Consider the following 12,589-nt stretch of genomic DNA (forward strand, 5'->3'; position numbering starts at 1 on the left):
TATTAGGTCCTAATATTCAGTGACTGACGGTTATGTAATCCAGCCTGTGGCGCTGCCCTCTGTCCAGGCCTACAGCGCCACCTCCTGGTCAAACAGCTGAAAGTTGAAATCTGATAAAAATGACTGCAGTTTCCTCAGTGATGCAGTGGTGGAATATAACAGTTACTCATGTACTGCACATGTTTGAGGTACTTGTACTTTACTTGTCTATGTATTATTTTTTTACTCCGCCATGTTTCAGAGGAGAACCTGCAGCAGGACACAGGATCAATGATCTGATATCAGAAAATAATATTTAGTCCATTAACCGATTCAAAGAAAATAAATCATCAAACAGTTTAACGATATTTTCATTATCTAATTCACATTTTATGCAAAGTAAACTGAATATATCTGGGTGTTGACTGTTTGTCAGTAATTTAAACATCTATTTGTACTAATTTGACATTTTAGGACATTTTAAGGACCAAAGACGATAATAAATAGATTAACTCATAAGGAAATAATCATTATTTGCATCAATTATTTCATAAGTTGGACTTTGCAGCTGTTCATCCAGTCTCATGTACCTCAAATAGCAAATATGCTCCTATACAATATTTACGTAATATAGTTTTTTTTATTGCACTAAAATTATGTCTCATACATATAGTTTCTTTAATGTGTACAGTCAGTTTTTCTTCATGTGTACAGTTTGTCTTGCACTGGCTGTGAGTTCTTTTTGTGAGTGTTTATTGATGTAGACTCTGGGGACAAATAAAGTTTATTGAATTGAATGAATGTTTGACATTGTTGTGTAAGCACTGAGTGTGAAGCAATAAAAACAACAGTAATTGTTGTGTATATATGGTTACACAATTTCTGCCTTTATTACAAGTACTAAAAACTAAATGAACAAGTTTCCATAAATTAAAAAATAATTATTTAGTTTGACATTATTTTGTGTTTAGATACAGAAGCACATATCAGATTATTATCACATTATAGTACAACAGACTGTAATGAAGTCCAGGTCGCATGGTGTGAGCATCGCAGTCTGATACACAACCTCAGAGTAACTTTGCTCCTTTGGTTGCCTCACTGTGTGTGTGTTTGGGTGTGTGTGTGTGTGTTTTGTCCTTCTTAGTGTTTTAGCTTCTATAAAAGTCAAACACACAAACTTCAGTAAAGCAGCTGTGACGACAGCAGAACTCGAGCGTCTCCTGTATCAAACAGTAAAAGTGGATCTGGGCTGAAATACCCGTCAAAGTTATGACATGAGAGACACATTTCTTTCTCTGCCACAGTTAAAATAGAAATAAAAAAAAAATTCAAAATAAAGGTTGAGGACAGAGGAGAAATCAAAGTGATGCTCCACAGGTGCAACATCCGTCAGTGATGTCACTGATGGTGGGTGTGGTCTCTGGTGAAACCGTCCGTCAGAGAGGGCAGTGAAATGCTGCTTTTCATCTTCTTCTCTTGGAGTTCAGTTACTATTTAATCAAGTAATTGCTGATCAATAATCACAAACTAACACATTCTCAATGCACAGAGTGGGGGAAATGAGGCGTTAATGTTCCACTGCTCATTTTAATCCAGGCTTGATGCAGAAGCATTGATTTCACCGTCAGTAACAACAGGTAACAGGTAACAGGGACCAGGGTCGTGACTCCATCACTGCAGCCTCCTGTCTCCTCTGCTGCGCTGACTCTGCGTCTGTGCGTCTGCAGGAGGAAGAACCTCGAGTCTGTAGCTCACCCTCTTCGACTGAAAGATGCTGTAGCTGTTGTCGAAACACAGCACGTCTGCACAACATGAGGGACACAGTGACATATAATAATAATAACAATAATAACAATAATAACAATAATAATAATAACAACAACAATAATAATAATAATAACAACAACAATAATAATAATAACAACAATAATAATAATCTTTTTTTCAAAGAGAAGAGGCTGAAGAAGAAGAATCACTCTCGTGTCTGTATGAGCTCAGTATGAAGCTACAACCAGCAGATTCACAGGAAATGATGTAATCCAGTGAGGAGTGATCCTGTGACGACCCTGACGTACGTTAGCGTGTGGTTGGTTACTCACAGACTCCAGGCTCGGCGCAGGTGACACAGCTGTCTTCAGGGACCAGGTGAGCGTTGTAGCGTTGGCTGGGCAGGACCTGCAGCATGTCGGCCACCTTCTGACCGCCGTGCTCTTTGGTCCGTCTGAACACGCCGAACCCGATGTCTGCGCCATCGCTGGCAAACTGCCACCTGGGTAAGAAGGAGGGGTCAGAGTTCATCAGGCCAGATTATCACTCAGAAAACAGTCAGCCAATCAGAAGAGAGGCTCAGATCCTCTCTTCTGATTGGCTCTAAGATGCTGTCGTGTACCTCAGGAGGCTGCCGGGTGCAGTGACATCACAGTCCAGCTGGAAGACGGAGCCGCGGCTGATGGTCACACTGTTGTCGTACTCAACCTTCACCGAGTCCTGAACGTAGTACGACCTGGGCACCGTGCCGCCATACTTGATCTGCAACCACAGCAAAGCACCATCATCACCATCATCACCATCATCGTCATCATCGTCATCATCGTCATCGTCATCGTCATCATCATCATCATCATCATCATCATCATCATCATCATCATCATCATCATCATCATCGTCACCTAGGAGACAGCCTCTCTGCTCTCACCATGGTTCTGCAGCGAGGGTCTCCGTCAGGGTCGGTCAGCGTTCCTCCGTACACCACAGGAAGCTGCTCCGGGTCAATGTGCGCACGTAGCACTTCCTGCCAGTTACCTGCCGACAGAGACGTGTCCCGTTAGATCAGGTGAACAGTCACACAGGTGTTTTCACAGGTGAGCCCCGAGTCCTTTCTGACGCTGATCAGTTTCCTCTCTTCTTCTCCTCTCATTTCCTGTCCTTTCCTCTCCTCTCCCCTTACATCCTCTTTCCTCTTGGTTTATCGTCTCCTTTTCTTTCCTCTATTATTTCCTCCTCTCCTCTCTTCTTTTCCTTTCCCCCTTTTTCATCCTCTTCTTTCCACCTGTTCTGCCCTCTCTTTTAATTTCCTTTTCCTTGTTTCCTTTCTTTTCCTCTTGTCTTCCTTGTTTATTCCCCTACCCCCTCTTATTTCATTCAGTCCTGTCTTCCTTTCCCCCTTTTCCATCCTTTCCTCTCCACTCTTGTTTCCTCATCTATTTTTCTTCCCTTCCCTTCTTTGTTCCCTTCTCTTCTTATCCTCTCCTCCTCACTTCTCTTCTTTCTTCCTCCTTTCCTTCTCACTTCCTTGTTTCCTCCTCTTTCTTCCTCTTATTATTTTTCTTGTTTCCTCATATCCTCTTTCCTCCTCTCATTTCCTCCTTTCTCCCCATGTTTCCTCCTCTCACTTATTTCCTCCTGTCATCTCCTTACAGGAAGTAAATGTTAGCATGCTAACATTAGCATTTAGCTCCCAGCCTCCCAGATCTGCTAGCATGACTCTTTGCTCCTGTCTGAGTTAAAAAGAGAAGTTGTCTTACTTCCTAAGACGATGATCTTGCGCCGCGTCTCCTCACACAGGAAGTGTTTGATTAGGTTGTAGGCCATAGGAAACATCCTGGGAGCTGCAGGAGACAAACACAACCAGGAAACAATTAAAGGAAACACAAACACCTGCAGACGAAGAGCTGCAGATCTGCTGAGGTACCTTTGATAAGAAACACCCTCTTCAGCCCCTCTGGGTAGTTCTCTTCAAACATGGTGAGGATCTGCAGGAGAGGAAGACAGCGATGAAGAGCTGCAGCAGTTTAATGTGAATCAGTGGAAACACAAAGCATCAGTGTGAGGAGGCGACAGACCTCTCCATACGCCTCAATGGCTGGTTTCCATACGTGCTTCAGTCCCAGTCCTTCACAGTCGTAGATCAGAGTGATGGATTCAATGTTCTTCCCCAACTGGGAGAGAGAGAGAGAGAAAGAGAGAGAGAGAGAGCAGAGAGGTGGACAAGTTCAAGAGGAGGAGGAGGAGAGGAGGAAACAAACAAGGAAAGGAGAGGAGGGGAAACCAGAAGAAATGAGAGAAGAAGACACAAAGAGAAGTGGAGAGGAGAGGAATCAAGAAGGGAAACAAGAGGAGAGAGGAGGAGAAGAAAAGAAAGGAGGAAACAAATGAAAGAAGAGAAGGAGACTAAGTAGGAAACAAGAGGAGAGGAGAGATCAAATAAGTGATAAAAACAAGAAATAAGAGGAGACAAGAAAAGGAGGAGACAATAAAGGAGGAGAGGAGAGGAAAGGAGAGGAGAGGAGAGGAGAGGAGAGGAGAGGAGAGGAGAGGAGAGGAGAGGAGAGGAGAGGAGAGGACAGGAGATAAAACAAGTGATAAAAGAAGAAATAAGAGGAAACAAGAAAAGGAGAGAGGGGGAGACAAGAAAGGAGGAGAGGAGAGGAAGAGAGGAGGAGAGGAGGAAACAAACAAGGAAAGGAGAGGAGGGGAAACCAGAAGAAATGAGAGAAAAAGACACAAAGAGATTAAAAGAGGGGACAGAACAAGTGGAAAGGAGAGGAATCAAGAAGGGAAACAAGAGGAGACAGGAGGAGATAGGAGGAGAAGAAAAGCAAGGAGGAAACAAATGAAAAAAGAGAAGGAGACTAAGTAGGAAACAAGAGGAGAGGAGAGATAAAACAAGTGATAACAACAAGAAAAGGAGAGAGGAGGAGACAAGAAAGGAGGAGACAAGGAGGAGAGGAAGAGGAGAGGGGAGGAGAGGAGACGAGGAGGAGAGGAAGAGGAGGAGGAGAACCCTGACCTTCTCAGACTGCCTCTGACACTCCCGCCGCAGCATCTCCGTGTGTCGGATCTTGGTCTTCAGGAAGTCCTGCTTGGTGGCCGACAGCAGCAGACCTTTAGGATCCAGGGGACCAATCACGTCGTACCAGATGGGACTTCCCTCTCTGTCGTAGCCGCACATCCCTCCGGACACGTACTTCTCGATCACCTGCCCAGAGTAAAGGTGAGACCAGCACCTGACATCAAACTGCTTATTTAACCCTTTAATTTAAAAACACTTTTCAAATTATGAGCCTTGACTAAGCAGTAGAGCTGTCCTTTCACAGTAAAAGTACCCTTTCATAAAATCATTCTTTATAGTCACACATCTTTTATTGTGGATTCTTTTTAATGCATAAAAATAAACAATATGACCTCAGGTAATGTTTCACCCTGTATTCATCTTCACTGTGTTAGTAGCTGCACTGTCACTGGAAACATCTTAGATCAGATTAAATTAGATTAAAGGACGTCTGAAAAATGGCACCGATTTATTAGAAATAACATCTTAGCTCCATGAAACAACCAAAGTGAAACAGAAAACTTAATCTTAACATTGTGTCATAATTAATTCATAATCATTTTTTAAAATCTTAAAATAAATTACATATTTAACTTTATTTTATTTATTTATATGTTGTTTTGTTTTTCCTTATTTTATTACTTTATTTTCTTCCTTAGTTTCAAAAGAAAGAAATAATAAGTTGAAAAGTCCAAAAAAAGCAACAAGATAAAAATCATATTTATTGTATTGTCACAACTCAAACAGCTTAGAGTTTTTAACGTGATATTAACTGTGACAAACCTCTGGAGGTTTCCAGTCCGAGATGATGGAGTCGACTCTCATCTGCTTCCTGAACTCCACATGCTGAGAGAGAGAGAGAGCGAGAGAGCAAGAGAGAGAGAGAGAGAGAGAGAGACAGAGAGAGAGAGAGAGAGAGAGAGAGAGAGAGGTTTGAAGATGTCATATCTGGAAAACAAAATTAGACATTTCTCCCAATTTTTTTTTCACATTCACATTTCACAAAGATAAATTGAATAATTGAAAATATAAACGGCAGATTAATCAATAATGACAATAATCAATCACTGCAGCCTCTTGTCTCCTGTACGGAAGCTTCTATATTCGTTTGTTTTTCCTTTCATTTGACATTTGACCAGTGTCCTCGAACGTGAACTGACACAGATTTAATGTAAATCATCACAAGTCGAAAATGTTGTGAAACGTTGGTTTAACCTTCAACAATATGACGTATAATTAGTTTCTTCATGTAAAATAAAATCTCAGTCTGAAAACTTGGAGTTAAAGTGACTCTGTGAAACAACAGTGGTGTAAAATGGAAAATTCACGGTGATTAAGTTGATCAGTCGTCACTCAGACAACAGGAAACAAGCTGAGCTCAACTCACCTTCCTGATCATGGCCTCAGCTTTCTGAACATTGAAGCTACGAGCTGGAAAAAGAAAAGATTATCAATTAATAACCTGTTAATTAAAACATGTCAGATGTTTATGAAGACAGAACATAAAGAACATTTCCTCTGCTAATTATTAATTAACCCTGATCACGTCTGATAACGTTCAACAGAAACTCTGACATAGTTGGTTCGTTTTCAGGAAACTGCCCAAGGTTAACGATCAGAGCTAATATTGAACGACAGAGTCCCCCATCGATCCAGCCTCCCTGACCTATGACCCCCTGCGTGAAGAGTCAACACACACACATTCTGCATCTGGAGGGGGGACGTCCTGTACTTTGGACTCACAACATTGTGCATTGACACCTGTAGCTGTGCTTTCCCTGCTCCCTCCTCCTAGCCCTGTCTCATCATCATCATCATCATCGTCATCATCATCATCATCACTGGACTGACTCAGCTCTGAGCCCATGATGCTACCTCCACATCTGGACCAACCCTGGAGGAGAAGAGCTGGGATCTATACAGATGTGGAGGTAGAAGGGCCAAACTCTGTGTTCTGGGCCAGAAGCTTCATTTTTCTGTGGCTGAAAAAAAAAAACAATGAAAAAAAAAAAAAGCCGTAACAGTAAAAACATTAAATAGTGATGAACCAGCTGCGACGCACCCGAAGTTAAAAGCATCGAACAGGTGCACCCCAGCCGGGTTCATCACTTTTTAATGTCCCCTGGAAACACTTCTGTTGTGTTGTGTTTTTGCAGCACATGTGTTGTCCAGTTTTTTCATGTTTCTTTCATGTTTTTCGAATTAGTTTGTTTTGTCTGTTTGCTTGTGTTGTGCAGATAAGTGATATTAGTTGTTAGTGTTTTTATCCTGTTTTGTTTTAATTTCATGCAAGAAACTTGTTTTTATTGGATTGTGTGTAAGTTGTTTGTGACAGAAAAGGATTCAAATCTAAATCTAATGAGAGACGCTGCGCTGACTTGACTCGGCTCAGGTTGGGTTTGACAGGTATCGACCTGCACATCATGTATTTTATCTCACATCATCTGTAGTTTTTAAACAATGGTGAAAAGTACGTCAACTTAAATCTCTGCAGCTTTACAGGAGTCTAATTGTCTGCAGCGTAAATCAAACATTTACTGACCGCTGAGGGGACGTGGCTCTAACCTGAGTAAACACCATATGTTTTCACGGCCACAAGGTTCAGAGGAATGAAGATTATAGGAGGGAAATTACTGATTAACCAAGAGACGGCTGGAAAATTCATCAATTATCTGATCAAACAGCCTTAAAATGAGATTATGTAACTTTTGAAAGGATGAAAAGCTGAATTCATAAGAAGTAAAACTTGTTAACCAGGTGTTTGACGACCTCCAGCTGACGTGGTGAATGTTTAAACTTCAGACAGAAAATCCTGCGTCACTGATATTCAGAGTCAGTTCATTGATTTTTGTGATTTTTGTGTGTTTTTGTGTTCATTGATTTTTTTGTGAATAAGGGAACTTTATTCTGTGTCCTCTTTACTGTGTATCTCTTTACTGCCCTTTGTATAAAAACACACGGTTTAGAGAAGCTGTTAAACCAAAGCGGGCAGAGCACATTCATATGGATTAACATTTCACTAGTCAGAAACCAAATAAAAAACAGGCTCTGAATAAAAAGAAGGACACAGCATCCAGGAGTGAGTGTGGAGCTGGATGTTATTAGTGAATTTATGCAGAATTTAGGGTGTTTACGGCTTTTCTCCTGTGAATTCAGTGTTTTTTAATTTATTTTTTTCCTCTTTGTGCTCACACAGTAGTAACTAACCCACCATGAACCTGTGGAGGTAGAAAACAAAGGCTCTGTGCAGAGGACGCACTGACTCGTGATGCATCATTAAAAAGATGCTGTGGTGATGAGATCTGTTCGACCTTCAGTATCAAACTTCTCCTCGGAGATAAATCACAGCAGATTCATCAGCTGGTGAGTTTGGACTCTAACTAAACACAGTTTCCTCTGTGAGTGTTTCAGCTTCACTCTCTGTCTAACAAACCATTAGCACCTCCTCTGTCAGTCCCGCTGGTTTTATGGAGACACGCCTCGCTCCCTTTACTGATGCTAATTATGAGCTGACACTTCCAGTATCACTGAAGCTGTGAAGAGTTAAAGTGAGGACAGGTGAGGTTTAGATAAAATGTCAGGTAAGAGCAGAGGCTGATGGAGCTGCAGGGGAGTTTGTATGACGACGTTTTAACGGCTGCTTTACGCAGACAGAGAAAAGTTCAGGCTCCTGAAGCGACAGGAGCTGATTTATAACCACAGACAGTTTCCACACTCAACCACACAAACGGTGGAACTGTTAAAACCTTTAAATCACATCAGGGAATTAACTTTTATACAGTTTGAACAGGTAGAAAATTCAACTTTTGGATGAAACTCTGACATTAACGCTGACATTAGCCTGAGTGTTGGAAAACAACAGAGTGTTTTCTGCCAATAAGAACAGAGCTGCAACAACTGGAGAAATAAAAGTATGAAGCATCTGTTTTCTTGAGCTCTTGAAAACTCTGAGAAATGTACCAGTGGTGGAAAGTATTTAAACAGTACTTAAGTAGGAGTTTGAGGTAATTGTACTTCTACTCTACCACATTTTAGAGGCAAATATTGTAGTTTTTCTTCCACATTTTATCTGATAGCCATTGTTATTTTTCATATTTGGATTTTAGACACTGTCAGTTGTTTCCAACCTATTTGACTTCAAAAGTCTCGGATCCACTTCCACATTAAAGAGGAAAATTATTCCAATAATCCAATATTTTATGGAGAAAAGTCCAAGAAACTATCTTTCACCTCTTTGTGCCTCTAAAGCTGCTCGTGTAAAACAAGCAAAATGAAATTAGTTGTTGGTTTAAACGGTTCAAACTGAGTGAAGCTGAGCAGACACGGACGCCGGCGTGACGGACTCTGACAGGTGTCGATACCAGAGCCTCCAGCTCAGGTATTTCCACTCAGTCAGTCGTCCAGTGAAACCGGCTGCAGCGTCCTGTAAAAACATGGGAACTGGTTTGTGTGCGACGATTCAGAGAGCGAGCGCCGCCTCAGGCATCTGAGCAGCAACGGCCAATACACAGCAGGTTTCTATTGGTCACGCACAGGAAGTGGAGGGAGAAGAGCTCTGACCCTTTACTGAGGTAAACACGCAGGATGTAAACATGTTCCTTTACAAATAAAAGTCCTGCTGTCTACTGAAATAAAAGATGTAGAGGAATTATAAATAAAATATACTTAAAGTATCAAAATAAAAGCCCCTGTCACTGACCATTAATGCTTCAGCAGCATTTTACTGTTGTAGCTGTTCCCAACCTATGGGTCGGGCCCCTCCAGAGGGTCACCAGATCAATCTGAAGGGTCATGTGATGATTCACGGGAGAGGAAAGAAAAAAAACAACATTCCTGTACATAAATTTGTTTTTAACTGTTGGTCGTTTCTCCAATTGGATAATTTTTCTTCTTTGAAATTTCTCCTTCAACATGAAAAGGGTCCCCAAAAAGACGCTGCTTTTCTGTCAGGGGCCACAGAAGAAGATGGGAGACACTGGTTTAATCTGTGTGGTATTTTATAGACTTTTCCTATTTTATTATCTTAATTTGAAAAGTAACTATAGCTGTTCAATGAATGTGATGGATAAAATGAAATGAAACTGTGTTGCAGTAGAAGTATGAAGCAGAATAAACCTTCAGGGTTTGAAACCACTGCTTTAACTCAACACTGTTGTGTTGTATGAGATTATCTCATGTTTTTTATGTTAAATCTTAATCTGGAAAAGTAACAATAACTGTTTATGTAAAGGAGTAAAAAAAATACTCTTTGTCCCTCTGAAAAGTACAAGAAACTCAAACCTTTAGTACCTGAGTAAAAGTACTTCGCTACCTCCCACCTGTGATATTGGAAAACTGATTTTAAATGTGTTGATCTAAAAGCCTCTGGTGCCTCCACAGTGTCATCATTTTTATCTTTTCTGTCTAACCTGTTTCTCTCTGGGGGGGTGGGGGAGGGGGCTGTTTCTACTGTGGATCAAAGAAGTCACCTTGTACCTGAACAGGTGAGTGAGGGTTGTTTTACCAGCATTGTGCTCACACTGAGAAAACACCAAATAATGAGTGTGTGTGTGTGTGTGTGTGTGTGTGTGTGTGTGTGTGTGTGTGTGTGTGTGTGTGTGTGTGTGTGAGTGTGTGTGTGTGTGTGTGTGTGAGTGTGTGTGTGTGTGCGTGTGTGTGTGTGAGTGTGTGTGCGTGTGTGTGTGTGAGTGTGTGTGTGTGTGTGTGTGTGTGTGGTCTCTCACCTCTGAGCCAGCGGAGGAGGTAGTGGTCGTGCTGTGCAGGCAGGTCGGGGAGGATGTCCTGGATTCTCCCCCGAAACTGGAGCAGGAGAATCACAAGGATCAGAAAGTTCATGTAAAGAAACTTTTTAAAGAAGCAGATGTTTTTTGTTGTTGTTGTTGTTATTTTTATTTTTTATTTTTTGCTGTTTCTGTTTTATTCTGCACATTAGCTTAGCTTAGCATAAAGACTGGAAACAGGGGGAAACAGCTAGCCTGGCTCTGTCCAAAGGGAACAAGTCCACCTAGCAGCTCCTCTAAAGCTCAGTAATTAACGTGTTGTTTATTTAATCTGTATGAAACTGAATAACTGACTGAAAAAACTGTACAAAAAAAAAAAATAAAAAAACAAACAGCTAGAAACAGCTAATTATCATTCTTACACTTAAAAGAGTTAATCAATGAGTTTTAGAGTGACCACTGTACACAGCCAGGCTAGCTGTTTCCTTCTGTTTATGCTAAGCTAAGCTAACTGTCAGACGTGAGTGGTATTGATTGTCTCATTGACGTTTCATTAACAGAGTGAAATAACGTATTTACCTAAATGTCGACTGTTCTCGTCAAAGTTTTGCCTTCACAGACCAAGTGACTGAATAATTCATGAAGACAATAACTGGAACATTAACTGATAATTAAAGTAATTGTGGCACATTCCACACAACAGATAATAACAAGGCCTAATATGTTGTTGTTACTGTGACCAACCATAAGTCTTTAAAAGTACAAACACAACAATCTCACATTCAAAATTAAAACTATTCACAAAATGTTCTTAAAGTATCACAAGTGCAAAATGACAAATTTCAGATTCTTAACTGATTCTCAACATTAGATGATCAATAAAACCACAGGAGCATTTTTTTGGAGCCAATTTTAACGACTTTTTACACAACTGCAAAGTTTTAATTCAAACAAATGAGTCAAATTTGATCAAATTCTCACATGTTTTGTATGAAAATGTTAAAATGAAAAGTATAAACTATAGTTACAGTAGTTGTACAGTGAATGTAGTGGAGTTAACAGTTTTAATTATTCTGGATTTTTCTCAGTATTGTATAAAAATATCGAGCTCTTTGGACATGACAAGGGGCCCCAGCTAGATACAGTAAGAAAAAAGTCTGGGAGCCACTCGTTTAATCTTTAATCTGTATTTTATAGTTTGTAGCTTATTATATAAATATAAATATAGTGGAGGAAAAAGTACAATAGAGTAGAAAGTGGCATAAAATGTAAAGGATATTAGTAAACTCAAATTAATCTTCAAACCTGTAATTCACTAAATGTATTTAATAAATGTATTTTCCACCACTGGAGATAAAAGCAAGAAAACTGAACTTTAAATAAAAACCATGTCACTATAAACACTCAACAGTCAGCTGAAGTTACCCCAGGGGCATCGTGAGGGTTACCACAACTAAAGCAACCAGTAGTCTTAGAGACCAGCACAACAAAGTCAATCTGCTCTCACACAGCACAACAACAGGCTCAGTCCAGAGACAGAATCACACTGGACTGATATTGATTATTAATTTCGTACCTCGGTTAAGATTTCTGCCTGTTTGGGGCTCAAGTCTCCGACTCGTCCGCTCATGTCTCAGCTGCTGTGATGCTCTGACAGAGGCTGCGTCTGCGAATGAGCTGCACCAGAGGGAAACAGAGGTAGAGTAGTAAACACCACGCCCCCTGCACACACACACACACACACACACACACACACACACACACACACACACACACAGGTGGACTTTCATCCTGTAGCTGAAGGCTCTTTATTACGACACAGACACTCTGTCACCCTGTGAATCGTGTGTCAAACAAAGCAGCAAAGATTTACTTATAAGAAGTGCACAGACACAAGCAGCCAGCCCGGCCCCTGTGGGCCCCTGTGGGCCCCTGTGGGCCCTGCACCCAGCCACTAAGCCCGTGAACTAGCCCCCAACTTAACCCCCCCTCACCCTGTATAGGCTCAAATTGGGATCAAAATGACTTTGAGCTTGTAAAGTAATGTTGACAAATA

General features: G+C 41.0%; 1 protein-coding gene across 1 annotated transcript; it reads right to left on the reverse strand.

Moving 5' to 3' along the window:
* Positions 1–745: 745 nt before the first annotated feature.
* sec14l7 (SEC14-like lipid binding 7) lies at positions 746–12,251 on the reverse strand. The gene is made up of 12 exons (XM_071466927.1): positions 12,110–12,251; positions 10,537–10,612; positions 6,201–6,244; positions 5,597–5,659; positions 4,772–4,960; positions 3,825–3,920; positions 3,674–3,734; positions 3,507–3,590; positions 2,678–2,784; positions 2,372–2,511; positions 2,082–2,251; positions 746–1,784 (listed from the first exon to the last, which is right to left on the reverse strand). The coding sequence occupies exons 1-12, from the start codon at positions 12,161–12,163 to the stop codon at positions 1,654–1,656; spliced, it is 1,215 nt and encodes a 404-aa protein (XP_071323028.1). The 5' UTR covers positions 12,164–12,251; the 3' UTR covers positions 746–1,653.
* Between the last annotated feature and the right edge of the window lie 338 nt (positions 12,252–12,589).

The sequence above is a fragment of the Trachinotus anak genome, unplaced genomic scaffold, assembly GCF_046630095.1.
Source record: "Trachinotus anak isolate AG129_WGS33_773 ecotype Australia unplaced genomic scaffold, CSIRO_AGI_Tana_v1 ptg000028l, whole genome shotgun sequence".
Classification (NCBI taxonomy): Eukaryota; Metazoa; Chordata; class Actinopteri; order Carangiformes; family Carangidae; genus Trachinotus; species Trachinotus anak.